Source organism: Hetaerina americana, unplaced genomic scaffold (genome assembly GCF_022747635.1).
Source record: "Hetaerina americana unplaced genomic scaffold, ioHetAmer1.1.p SCAF_41, whole genome shotgun sequence".
NCBI lineage: Eukaryota > Metazoa > Arthropoda > Insecta > Odonata > Calopterygidae > Hetaerina > Hetaerina americana.
In genome coordinates, this window is record NW_027286997.1 from 787,501 (window position 1) to 802,500 (window position 15,000).

The 15,000-nt window shown below is 39.6% G+C and overlaps 1 protein-coding gene across 4 annotated transcripts in view; it reads right to left on the bottom strand.

The window, feature by feature from the left end:
* Cpr (Cytochrome P450 reductase) overlaps positions 1 to 15,000 on the bottom strand; it is a 93,535-nt gene that overhangs the window by 12,081 nt on the left and 66,454 nt on the right. For all 4 annotated transcript variants that reach the window (XM_071591048.1, XM_071591052.1, XM_071591050.1 and 1 more), the window contains 6 exons: positions 12,495 to 12,695; positions 12,221 to 12,348; positions 10,853 to 11,106; positions 9,391 to 9,588; positions 8,011 to 8,371; positions 5,256 to 5,362 (listed from right to left, as the gene is read on the bottom strand). In XM_071591048.1, coding sequence (XP_071447149.1) covers positions 5,256 to 5,362; positions 8,011 to 8,371; positions 9,391 to 9,588; positions 10,853 to 11,106; positions 12,221 to 12,348; positions 12,495 to 12,695 — 1,249 coding nt within the window. The remainder of the gene's footprint in view (positions 1 to 5,255; positions 5,363 to 8,010; positions 8,372 to 9,390; positions 9,589 to 10,852; positions 11,107 to 12,220; positions 12,349 to 12,494; positions 12,696 to 15,000) is intronic.

Sequence of the window (15,000 nt, forward strand, 5' to 3'; positions counted from 1 at the left end):
TTGGGCAAAAGAGGAAAGGGAAGGAACAGGATAGGGATGTTGGACGGGATGAAGGGAGGAAGAAAGTACTCGGAGATGAAGAGGGACCTGATATAGAGTAGGATGATGGATTTTGTGTTTTGTTAGGAGTAATAAAATATTTGTTTGGTGGTTGTGTCCATCGAAAAACCTACCTTGACCGGTAGATTACCTAAAAAAAAAAAAAAATATATATATATATATATATATATATATATATATATATATATACATATATATATATATATATATATATACATATATATATATACATATATATATACATATATATATATATACATATATATATACATATATATATACATATACCCATACATATATACATATATATACACATATATATACACATATATATACACATATATATACATATACACATACATATATATACATATATATATATATATATACATATATATATACACATATACATATATATATATACATATATACATCCATATATACATACATATATACATACATATATACATACATATATACATACATATATACATACATATATACATACATATATACATACATATATACATACATATATATATATATATATATATATATATATATATATATATATATATATATATATATATACACACATACCAATACACTAGTATAATTACATATTAATTGGTTAAGCCGGAATTGACGCATAGCGCCAATTCCAGGTATTCATTTACAGAATAGAACATATTATTTTTTAAGAGGTTAAACAGCTTTTTCTTGAAAACGGGTACTTTTGTTTCATATTTGATTTCATGGGGAAGTTTATTGAATACCTTTAGCCCATTGCTTTGGGCCCATGAGCAGTATTGTGTGTCCTGACAAATGGTTGGTGCAGGTCATTGCAGGTCCTTGTGTAGTGACCATGGTAATTGTGGTTGGACTTGTACTGGGAAATATTACCCTTTGCATTTAAGATGACATTAAATATATATATGCAAGGTACTGGTAATAAACCAAGTCTTTTGAAGAGAGGTTTACATGGTGCATCGCAAGGAGCATTGCTCATAATGCGTATAATCCTCTTTTGGATTTTGAAGATTATGCCCACATGGGGAGAGGAACCCCAGAAGAGGATACTGAAAGTAACACGAGAATAAAATTCACCATAGTAAATGGATAGAAGGACCTCTATATTTACAGAATATCTAATATTTCTAATAAGGAAGCATAGGGAGCTTAACTTGCTACGTAATTTGAAAATATGTTCCTCCCAAGACATGTTTTTATGCAGGATTACTCCCAGGAATTGGGTACTGGAAATTTGGGGAATGCTCATACCTTCTACATCTATTGAGATTGCAGATGAAACTTTCTTTTTATTAGTAAAATAAATCAGGCTGGACTTATTTATACTGGGTTTTAGAAAGTTATGAAGGCACCATTCATTGAAAATCTGAGCTACTTCGGCTGCTCTTTCTGTCAAGCTGTCTACTGAGGAGGCTGACACAATGATATTTGTATCATCAGCATACAGTATTGGGTCTATCCCCTTAATGAACTTAAGCTTGTCTGGGAGATCATTGATATAGATTAAAAATAAAATAGGACCAAGTACAGAACCCTGGGGAACACCCAGTGTTACTTCCCTACCAGGGGAAACAAATTTGGAGCCATTTCTTGAGAGGTCAACATACTGATGCCATTCACTTAGATAAGAATCAATGCCTCTTATATGATATGTGGCTGTTGTAGTGGACCTTGTTTTCCTAAATCCACGTTGAGATGTGGATAATAGGTTATATGTTTCAAGATATGATACAAGACGTTGATAAAAAACTATTTCAAATATTTTCCCCAGCTGGTTCAACAGGGATATTGGTCTATAAGAATTCATTGCCATTTTGCAACCTTTCCCTTTGTGTATTGGCACAATTTTTGCTGATTTAAGAGGGCTTGGGAAAATTCCAGTTTTTAGGGATTCATTAATTAAGAACAGCAGCTGATCCTTAATAGCATTTAACGACCTTTTCATGACTATCCCTGGGATGTCATCTAATCCAGGACTAAATTTGTTAGGGAATTTATTGATTATGTTGGTCAGTTCCATGGCTGAACATGGGAATATATATAATGAATTGCATGAGTTAGGAATTTGAGAATAATTAGCTGAATTGACTGAAACTGTGGGATTTTGATGGGATAGGTAGAAATCATTCAGGATGGAGGCCGTTTTAGAGTAATCTGGTATAGCATTACCAGCGGAGTCCTGCAGTTGAAGATCTTGTACATGATGTGGACCCTTGGATTCGTTAATAATTTTCCAAATCTCTCTAGATTTATTGTCTGCATTGGTAAGTCTAAGGTTGTTGAAAGATTTTTTGGCACGCTGTAAGGTTTGGCGATAACTTTTCTTGAGTACTGAGTATTCTTGGCGATCTGCTGGATTTGATTTACTCTTGTAATACACTGCGGCATCTTTCATTTTCTTCGAAAGCCAGCGAATTTCATCAGAGACCCACTGACTTTTGTAGTTAACAGAAGAGCAGATTTTGTTTTTTGCATGCTTCAGGACACAGGGAAAGCAGATTTCAAATTAATGTAGATAGGTGGAATAGAAATATTCAAAGCTAAGGTCAAAGGACTTCAAGGAAAACAAATCGGACCACTCATGGGAATTTAATAAGTCACAAAAGGCGATCATATTCTGATCAGAGAAATACCTTTTGTAGTATTTTTTTACTTTATTTGGGTGTAGACACAGCAATTGTAGAAAGAAGTGGGTAGTGATCTGATAGGTGGGCATTAATGGTATTTGTTTGCACTAGTTCAAGGTCGATATTAGTTAGTACATTATCTAAAACTGTTTGCGAACTAGCACTCACTCTAGTAGGTTCACTGTTGTTAGCATTGATGTTGAATGACGTTAGTAAATCCATGAATTCCTTTTTAGCTTTAGAATCGGCCATAAAATTACAATTAAAGTCACCTGTAATTATTATGCAAGGTTCATGATTTACCTATGGATTATTTCTAAGGATTTCGTCAGTTTGGTCAGGAAAACGCAAAAGTCACTCTTCGGTGAACGATAAATAGACAGCACGTAAAAAACAGTAGTATCCATTTTGAAGCAGGCAACACAGCATTCAAATGATTGTTCTTCATTGAGAAATTCGTATGGGTAACCAATGGGAATACGGGGAAAACATTCAGACAGTAGAATTAAAACACCACCATTTTTGTGAACTGTTCGGCCAAAGGCACTAGCGATGACATACCCAGGCACATGAAGAGATTCAAGTTCACTCGCATTTAACCAATGTTTGTTGACACAGATCACATGGGGTTGGTACTCGTTTGTTAGAACCTCGAGGTCCAGTAATTTATTACGTATGCACTGAATGTTTATGTGCAAGAGCTTCAAATAACGGGATAATCCTTTCGGCGCTGGTTGCAGGCGTGGCTTCAAAAAAGAAAAATTACCCACCAACACATTTTTAGGCCAAAAGGCAGCATTACTGAGGGTTTAGCGAAAATCTTGGCGCATGGATACCCGAAACGATGCATAATTTCTGCGCGGTACCTTAAGTTGTTCGATCACCAGGTCTGTTGAGGTATCAATCTCAGGGATTTCATCTTTTACATAGTTTCCCAACTGGGTAACTGTTGCATCGGAGGTGAAGTTCCACACATGGAGATGAGAGAGACGAGGGATCCCCGAAAGAGAGCTTTCTTTCGTAGATGTTCCGATGATCGGCGATGTACGGCGCCTACGTTTGTGGGTGGCTCACAGCAACATCCATCGTCGCCCTCTGCAGAAGGTTCTTCTGCACCACTTTTCTCGTCAGCAATACGAGGTGGCATGGTAGTGATTGAGGGAGTAACACAAACATTTTTCGAGATCGGCACCTGTTGCCCTATCAAGTCACTGCTAAATTTAGTCCGATTGGAGGTCAATTTATCTGAAGCAAAGTCTTTCTCTTGGTTGACTTTTACGGTTTTCGCAAATGATACACCCTTACATACGGTGGTAGCCTTTTTCGTGGCGAGAGAATCTTTTAAAATGCTCATTTCCTGTTTCAGCATGTCGATATCGGACGCCATGTTAGATAGTGGAAGCTTATTGGCACGACAGGAAAAACATTTCCAAAAAATATCTCTGCATTCAAATACGGCTTTCAAAAAGAGATCATTCAGATTAGTGCATTTGGAATGAAAAAAGCGTGAACATAAATCGCAATTAATTACTTTATCCGTAGAATTAAGGGAAATATTGCAGGAGCTACACTGGCTTGCAAGGTAAGCAGCCGCCATCTTGAATGGCATTTGTAATAGTGATGCAAGTAGCAGGACAATTGATAATGAAGTTGGGTAAATACAGAGTTCCACACACTTTGGAAAAATAGGAAATTGTATTGGACATGATAAAATGTGGTACGTTGTAGGAAAAACATAAATTACCGTAAGAAAAATACGTTTCACAGTATCACAAAAATACATGAATCCATTGAAGATGGTGTCTCAGAGGTTGCCTTCCATAATATCACTTGAGATCTTGGGATGGTACATGGAGTTTGGAGCCAACAATTAAATTTGTACACTGGCAAATTTCTCTTCCAATGAATGGCAATTTTCATTGCCTTGATTTGGCACAGCTTTTCTGTCACCATAACTATTTTTCTGATTAAATCTTTGAACAATCCTTTCAAAGAGTCATTGATTCATCTAACTTTTATTGTTTAATTCACAGAAAGCTGCAAGTTTATCAGCATTTGTTTTTTTAAACACCAGGAGTTTTCATATTATCCAATAAATACAGGCAATGATTTGTCTGCAATCGATTAGCAGACAAAGGCAAGTGCCGCCCTCAGGTGAGAGTGGCACTCGCATTCGTCACCTTAACTTCCTTCCATCCAGGCACTTCATTCCTCCGCTCGACTGTGCATCCTCCGCCAATCAATTATAACAATTTGCCATTTCAATGCGTGGGAAAATTCACTCCAGCTATATTGACCTAAAATTATCCCATACACCAATGGTCAATCAAGATGCGTTTCGACATGCTCTCCTCACCACACATTTCCAGGGATGCAAATTACATCAGCTTTTATAATTGGAAGCCAGCCTCCTAAGTTGTTGGACCAGATGCTGCGTGGACTACCTTCTGCCTCCCACCCTTGATATCAACACGCACGACTGACAATGAACATCTTCTATGGCTAAATAGAGCACATGATCGGGTCATGTGGGCTTACCTTGAGCACACCATTTTTAACATATTTACTCAGCTCATCCTCGTAGATGAAATCTTCATCCTTCTTCCGACAGCCAAAGTACAAGACAGTCTCCCCAACTGGCTTCCCTAATCAAGGGAAAAGGACAAAGAAAGTATTAATACGCACACTAGAGTGGAGTGCACAGAAGGGACAAAAGGGCACACCAATAGAAGGGCTCAACCTGGTGCCCAAGGTGCTACATGAGGGCAGGAGTAACTTCCCTCCACCAAGCCCCGCGTGCATACTTCTATCTTGGGGCATCCCCATCAATATTTTTCCTGATGCTGGGCACTATGCCCTCACGGTACACAAGAAAAAGAATTTTTACCAGCACCATAACGGTTAATTATTCATTACGTAGTACAATATTTACAACTTAAAATAATATAATCTTATGTGCTGATCAATAATCCAAAATTCATGAGAATATAAATGTAAACAAGCTTTCTACTTTCTACTACACACCAACAGTTTGATGCCAGTTTGTGATCTTCAAGTACCCAGATGAACCGGAAGATTATGCACAAATGACAAAACTCATTGCAATTGGTAATTATAATACAGAGGGAAAATAGAAACCCAAATGTTGATTTAACATGAATTTCCACAAATGAGAGCTTGTCACAGCATATGATACATGGATCTTTGATAAACATAGCTTAAATGAAGAATTTTAAGATTGATGTGGATGTGGTCCAGCATTACGAGGCCTGCGCAATAATGTCGTCAACTTTATTCATCACAAAAAGAATACTTTACCAACAAATCATTGGTCGTGGTTCCCTTCAAAGTAGTCTCCTCCCTAAAGTACATGCATATAAGTACTTATCCCAACAGTGTTCCCACATTTTGAAACAGACATGCACTTTCCAACAAATGCATGGTGAAAATGGTATAAGAGTGATGCAAAAAACTGGAGATAGATTATCCATACATGACTGAATATAATCTCATGTTTCTACCATAATTAAATTTGAACTCAAGGGAAAGCGCCAAGGGCAACTCAAAGTAACAACATGATGTGGATGCGTGTGGCGCACAACTCTCCAGTTTGGGGTCTTTGGCATCTGGATTTGAAGACATGGAGGGAGAGGAGAGATGGGCTGCTGCTTGCTGACCCTCTACGCCCTGGGCCTAAACGGGAGGAAGCATGCTCCTGTACCATTTGAATCATCTCAAATGGAGGCACTGCACAAAGTGAGGGGGAGAGGAGAGGGAGTGCTGCGCTGGCTGTCAGCCAGCCGTGCAGGTCACGGTACTGCTGCTCTCAATAGCGCTGATACTCCACAGGACTATGCCACGCAGGATCACAGTGAAAACTGTGATTACTGGGACACAATTAACATGCAAAAGATGCACAGGAATATGATATACTATTTTGCAACGGGATCACAATGCTTTAGCCATGCCTGGTCTTCAAGAAGGGTAAATTTTTGTTATTTGTCCCAATTTGTGACTTTCATTACATTCGTCCAACCAAGTGGCTCAATGTCTCCTGACAGGTTTCACCCCCCCTTGAGGCATACATACATTTCAGAGCAGCAGCTGGGACTATTCTGGATTATTTCTGTCATTAATGGCCAATACAAAACAGATTCTACTCATTGCTGGGTGGTAGTATTTTCTTTGGGAGTCTATTTATTTTGGTGGTGCAACTCAGGGAAACGAACCCAGGGAAAGGGATCAGCGGATTGCCAGTGCATCGTTGATCAGTTAATGGTTCGAAAATTGGGAGCTAACAGTATTCAGTAACAAATTTAGATACTAAACAGTTTGAATTCCGACAACATGAATAGAAAGATCTACGATGACCAAGAGTCAACTCAACCTCTTCTCATAAGACAAAGAAAAACACAACACAAAATGTGTGTATAGTTACTTATTTCATAGGAGATTGACAAGTGATCATAAAACTGCTTTTGAGAGGGAGCAGAGTTTATTCATTTGCACTAAATGTGACTTTGCGAACCCATTCCTAAGGTAGGATAACGTGTGGATCTAGAATTGCAGTGGAAATATGGGAAGAAAGGATGATGTGAAACATCAAGCCCACATCCCCTAAAACTTGCTTTCAAAGGTGGACTAATGCTACCAAATTAAAATCAAGGTGGTAACAGGAGAAAGTGCAGAGCGTTCCGTCCATGCCTTCTCCTGCAATTGACATGCTCCCACAAAGGAATGAACCTCTCCAAGAACGGCATTTGCAGAGGCTGGCTGAAGATGTGTGGCTCATAGTGCATTCCAGAGCAATGTACAACAGATCGACACTGAATGCATCGGCAGACTCCCATAGGTTGCGGTAATTATAAAAAGGGTATGGAAAGTTTACGTAATTGCATAACAGGTGCCTTATATTTATAAAGAATATTATTAACAGTTGCTCATTCAAACCTTGTCAAAATTCGACATGCATCACCATCTAGGTGGACCATGCATTCTTGGAATAGTTCATCGCAAAACCTTAAAAACTACTTTTTTCATGAAAAGTCCTAAATTTGCAAGGGGTCCACTAATATTTGGTGCATAGATGCAGCAGGTAGTGCGGCAAGGAGGATCTGAAAATGCCTCGTAAGGGGGAGGAGAGGAGTTCCATTCTCCCAAACAAGCAAGCAACAATCACAATTAATCATGCCACTCCTCTGATTTCCAAACAGTATTAAAAATGAAGCAAGGCAGCACAAGAACCATTAGATCCACTCCAGAGGCAATTGGCAGGCGCTTCAACACTACTCACCCTCCTCCTTGGCAAAGTTCCTCTCCTGAATGAAACCTCGGAATGGAGCCAACCCCGTTCCCGGTCCAATCATGATCACAGGTGTCGTGGACCGAGATGGCAGGCGGAACTGAGACTTCCTCACATATATTGGCACTGTGGAATTCGGATTGGCAATGGCCTTGACGATCGCCTCTTCCACTTTGCTGCCGGTGGGCTCCACCACTTCCATATTAGGGGTAGGAATGACAGGAGTGCCGTTGGCCTCGACGGTCGGCATCTTCTTGGAGAGCCACGACGTGGCCACTCCCTTGTTGATGCGGCCTGTTGGAGTCTCATACTGCACAAGGACGGCTGTCACGTGGATGGCATTGGGGTGCACCTGTCAGGGGGAGGGAGCCGGCACATCAGTCTGCCTGCTGGGGAATCTACACCTTCATCACTTGGGGACTACTTGCTCCCATCCACACTGATTGCCTTCACGCCAAACAGAATGCAAGGCCCGAGACAAGGAAGAATTCATATTTTTCAGAAAAGGCAACTTCAAGAGTGCTCCATTACCAAATGCCTTCAATTTCAGCCCTCCCAAGACTTCAAGACATATTATAGCAATTCGGAGTACATGAGCTATTCCATACAACAACAACAAGCCCACCATGAGTTCCAAAATTCGTTATCTTTCTAAATTTAATTTGGGATATTGCTCACAGTAGGTTATTGCAGTAAGGTAGGCTTCCCCTTTTTGTAGATTTTGGAAGAAATTTGCAATGCTCTCCAAAGTGCATGCCAACTTACAAAGAGCATGGCATTCACCACTTCACATTATTCTTAATCAACAGATTACACTTGGTGTGTCCTGCATTCATTCATTACATTCCAAATAGTTTTGGGGGATCATAAAACGTACACAGGATAACAATGAAACTGGTGACAAACTTCAGAAATCAGGCTATTCATGGCAAAATCAGAAAAGCAGAGTGAAATGGGAGTGTTCTCAAGCAAAGAAGAAAAGAAACTAGCCGGGCTTATGTCGGTGGGTGAGCAGCAATAGATTCTAATCCTATTAATGCTTGTGTGCCAGGATTGCATTGTTCATGTGGATGGGAGCTATCACTCATTGTTACTATTGCATCACATACTCTCAGGCCTTGCCATCTTCGAGAGGGTTTCCCAATTCGAAGAAGCCATTCCACTCCTCCAATTGCGTGGTGTAGCGCCTTCCCTGTAAGCATCTAATTTTGATTCAAATTGAATCTTGGTAGGCTTAACATCAACTGACATTCAACAAAAATTGATGTCAGCTCCATGATTATCTATAAAAAACTTAGCAAAATAACAGAAAATTACTATCAGCCAAGCCCACAGTGTCCCTTTGGCATTAAACTGGAGGAATGCGGTTACCTTTGGAGATGAGGATATAGAATAGTAGCGGGCCTGCATCCGAGGAAGCAGCTCACAGAGATGGTCAATGGGTGGGCGACACGAGGGTAGGTCCTGCAGAATGTGGACAATATTCCGATTGTCTTGAATCACCCACTCATTGTAGAGTTGCTTTCCCTCCGGGCTGGTGCTCGACATCAATTGCAGTTTCTCCCGTTCCTGCTCAAACAAATAAACCTCAAGATGGTCAAACGGCACAATGAACATAGAAAACAAACCCCTTCACCCCAAGCTACGTGCTCGGTTAAGGCAATACCAATCACGTGGGCATCCGTCAAATTCGAATGATGTCCATCATCCAAACCTTTGCATGCTCTGTATACATTCAAATATATCGTTATTGGTATCCTACCACTAAAGGTAGGTTTTGAATGGACTCTGCCAGTAGAATTGAACAACAATACATTTACTTGCTTCTGCTAACGAAACACGGAACCTGACGGCTAACACTTCAGTAAGTATCTTTTAAATTCCATACACTTCCTTCCTCCCTTCATTCCATCCAACATCCCTAAACTATTCCTGCCTTTCCTCATTTGCCCAACATTCTCCCCTCTGCATATCAAAGTCTTCAACATCCCAATTTCCGACCAATATGCCCTTCATCCATTTTGCCTGCCTCCTTATGGTTTCTCCCAACAATCCTCTCTCCTCCCCATCACCATACCTAGTACTTCCTCATTTGTTTTCCTTTCTGTCCATTTCACCTTCTCCATTCTTCTCCGTACCCACATTTCAAAAGCCTCCAGTCTACGTCTATCCTCCTGCTTCAATGACTACGTTTCCACGCCGTTTAGGATTTTCGTGGTTGAAAAAGGAATGAAAGCATATCATTAAATAAATAGTTATACCAACAGTAGTGCACCTGCATGGATGATTATTCCAGCCAGGAGCTCACTCCTCCAGCGAAGTTTTGGCAACAATGGCGCAATTATAATCACTGAAAACATTACTAAGATAATTTGCCTGAATAATGAAATAAAGGGGGTATGATCAGGCATTGGAATATTTGTGATTAATATTCATCTCCATTTTTTAATAATCACACTTTTGGATGCCTATCACTAAAAGATTTGTCATTAGGATGCTAAAAGAAAATTTAAAACATAAAATTTCACATAAATTTTTGAATATTCTTGCCGAAAAAATGGTTCCTGTAACTATTTACTTATATATGTACATAAATATTAAAAAATAGAAGCATTTCTTAAATTAGAATCTTTCCTCATTTGAAATTAACAACATCTAAAATTCTCAATTAACCACACTTTCTGAAAGGCCTTATTAAGGATCTCAAACACATTTTTCTTTACTGCCAATGCTTTGGAGTCCATAGTGCTAAAATTAAAAATTATTTCACCAAGAGAGGATTTCATGCAACAAATTGAAATTAACAATAGCTTTCAAATGAATTCGCACTAACCTCAGGATCCTTTGTGTACTCAACAAGTTCCTTGATGATGTGCGTCCTTGGATTGGAAGTGATGTCAATGTAATGCATCAGCGCAGTACGGTACGAGCATGGACAAGGGAAAGGATGCCGCTTGGATGACTCCTCATCCACATTTGTCAACGTGAAAACAATGTCGAGGCCTCCATCTTTATCGGAGAGTAGCATCCCTCCTATTGCCTCCACCAGAGTTTCATCGTTGGTGGGATACACCGCCACGTGATCGCCTGTGCCAACAGAAAAGTTACATTTTCTCTTGTATTGGACCAAGTGACTTGAATCCTATTACAATACTACGCGAGTACCTTTGCGTTTTGGATGACTGGGAAAGAATGCTGGGCATACAAGAATAAATACCTGCAGGAGTAGTAGTTTATTTAGTTGGTCGCCTCTTATATAGGAGGAGATCGACAGGTGAGGTCATTTGCTCCATTAGGGATTGACAGGAAATGATGGAAGGGCAGAGAGAAACCCAGCGTCGGCATAAGCCTACTCTTGTACTGAGGCGCCCAGGGGCTGCAGTATAACATCCCATCTGACGGGCATCGTTCTCACTCAAAGTGCTCTCCACAAAGCACCTCAAGTAGGGATTTGGATACCTCTGAAAAATACTTGATGCCTCCAGGACTTGAACCCAGGCCCCCTCCCCCGATGGGAAGCCTGCACGTTAGCCACCCCCAATCCCTGCAGGAAATCACTCGCTTCGTGAACAAGACCATAAAACCAAATTTACTTTTAACCACCCATTTCAACCACTATACGACATATTTACTGATGAAAAACTGACTTTCGAGAACAAACACAAATTAATTTATGCACAATCGTCAACAGAAGGATAGCAAATACTGCGCGTCAATCGTAAATAATATCTTTAAAAATATTTAGGCACCAGATTATCCAATGATGGTATAATATTTGCTGTTCCATCATAATAATGATAATTAATCAGGCACTTTATTTCGTTAAAATGCACACTTTACAACAATATTAACTGCATGGAAAATAGGCCATTACTTAAGAACACTTTACAGGTGTGAATATTATAAATCTTTGCAGTCAAAATGAAATAATCTAACTATAAGTTACTTTGTTATTGACAAATATCAATCAAAAGAGCCATTAAAATTAAAAATACAGTACATCCATTATATCCTGGAACTAGGTTATAGTGCAAATATTTGTTCACGGCTAAAATTTACACGATTCACCTAATTTTCGAATTGAAAGATATTGGTAATTACAACAATTTAATCTATTTTCACCCATCTAGAAATTGTACCACTTATGGCAGCATAAGGCCTGAGTAAAATAATTGAAAACCTATGCACAATAGTACTTCACCTGCATCATATCTCATTTTGGATCCCTCAATGTCGAACTCGATATGCATACAAGATCTATCACCTCCTTTATGAAGCTCCCTGTGGGCGATGACTTTAGAGACATACGGATTCTTTGCATCATACGGCCTATAAAAGAGTAATCCAAAAAATTAGTTTCGTGAATATTCAAAATACCCAATAAGTAAATCAGTGATTAAAAATGCAAGAATTCAACTCCAAGGTGGGTAGCATTACAGACAAATATCATCAGTGGATTAAAAATGAATACTCACGGCCTTTGATTCGTTAGTGAGTGTAATCGTGCTACTTCACCGGTGTAAATACGGTCAAGGGGGACGTCAGGACGCACCGTCAGTTTATACTGTCTCAAGGTGGCCTCGCCATCAACACCGGCACCACTTGAATCCAAACCGAAGAATTCGCACACAGTTGGCCAAAGTCGGTCTTTCCACGTAATGAAGTCATCTTCAATGCTAAAAATAAGTCAATATAAGGCATTTTAGGAACTGCAACACTAGGATATCGTGAGCCCTAGTAAAACACAACGTACCTAATCGGACTACTTTCTAATACACGAGATACGGGCAGGCACAAGTTAACAATCGAAATGCCCCTATTGTAAACTTTACGCACGTGATATTCATATCCTGAAAGACCTATCAAAGCTAGTAATGGAAGTCTTTTAATTCTCGACAAATTCCTCATCTATGGTTTCGAGAGTAACTTCACATTCGGTATAATACTTATATTATGTTTAAAAATATTAAAATAGCGACCAACCAAAATTAGGCGAATTCCTATGCTAACTATTACCGAAATAATATTACAAATACTTTCGTTTGAAATATCACAGCAAGTGCTTTTCTGCGTTAATTAACATTTCGTGACAACCTTCTGCTAACGCTGCGCGATTTGAAACAAATGATTACCCCAAAGCGCACTAAGTTCAACGCTTTCTCGGCGAAAACAACAAATGGTGGTTTCGTTATCCTAGTTCACAGAACCCTCACGCCATCGTGGCAATTACCCGTTGATTTAATTAAGGCAAACTATAGCAATTGAGGAAAACCTACGGTATTTTAAAACTTGATAAGAAATGATATTTAATAAAGGTGTAAACGGAAAAGGCAGCTGCACATTCGTGATACACAATAAAATTCAGCTTTGCTGCAAAGAATGAAATCTATAATAATGATAACTGACCTCCCAATATCATTATCCCCTAAAATAACACTACAGTTGTGGAAGTTTGAGTACAAAGTAGTAACTAAAATAATCCCCAATAACTTTCCACCGTATATTTTCAGGCACATTTATAGAGTTTAATTCTCGACTTAATTTGCTAAACCCAGAATTTGACTCGACCGTTTATCCAGTTTTCCTTTTCATTGTCCTTGTTTCCAGAGCGCACACAAACGAAGAGTTTACATTGAATACCCATAATGTATCTGTCATAAAAACAAGATAGCAGCAACAGTTTAAACCAGGTCCATGCTCCTGGTCTGCACTTCTCCCGACCTCATCCCGGGCCATCTGCAAGAGGGTTTCCCAACCAACCTCCCCCTCCTCCAATGTAGCAACTTAGAGGGAGGGAACAGTTTTCATTTAAAATTGAATCTTGGTAGCCATAGTAGCTTTCAAAGAAGTTGAGACTTCTGTGCTCTTTTCTTAGAGAAAATTCTGGAATTCAGCCGTGGAACCTGGAAAATGTTTCATTTTTGGCTGCGAATCATGAGGAGGGGCACATTTTAATATTTTAAGGGGAAATGGTAGGTCAGGAAGCTGCATAGCAAGATTCACACCAAACGAACTCACTGCCAATCCAACAATTTTGGAACCAATCATTTCAGTATTTTAGTATTTACTTAGCACACTGCAAGCCACCACTCGAGTATGTGGCCCGGGGTGAATACACACCAGACTAATTTTGACCTGAATACTTCTCCCCACCCGAGCATGGTCCGACAACGATATTCCAATCCCTTATCATTTGCCGAAAACATGAAATCTTACTGTCTATCTGAATATGAATCTGTTCTATCTCTCTAATTTATTGACATAATCTCACCAAACTTAGTACGATGGGGGTAATACTAAATCATCAACATGATTGTTAAAGAGACACCCTTCACATTTATGCAAGAGATGTAATCTGTCATTTAACCTTGGCTCCGCGAGTGACTCCCAACCTATATCCTCCAATAATTTTGAAATTCAGAAAGAGAGAGATGTGCATGTTGCTATAGCAACAAGGAGGCCACTTATAGAAAAGAACAGAGTACAATCAAGATTTGTTCTGTTGATCTTGTAAATGTCTAACATCATTACATTTTACAGACATGTGACAACCATTACATTTGAATATGGGATACCTACACAAGGTCTGACCCAAAAGTAATAAGACAGAGCCGATTAAAAATATCTATTGCCAGAATTGATACATTCACTCTTGTCTTCAAAGTAGCAGCACCCTTGTGCGCCCGCACACCGCTGCTAGTGGGTTTCCCATGCCTCGTACACCTCCTGGAAGGTGGTGCCTAGAATGCTGCTAAGCTCGCTCATCACCGCCTGTTCACTCCACCAAGCCATGCTGACGTCCTTTCTGCACGGATTGGAGGCAGGGGAAGAGGAAGAAGAATAGCGGGATTATATCAAGGCTCTAGGGTGGCTGGGGCATGGTCGAGAAGCTCTTGGCAGATCCGCATGCGAGTTTCCTTTTGTTCATCCAAGAGTACTCGCTCCAGCAACTTCGCCCACACCTTTCTCATGCCCATGTTT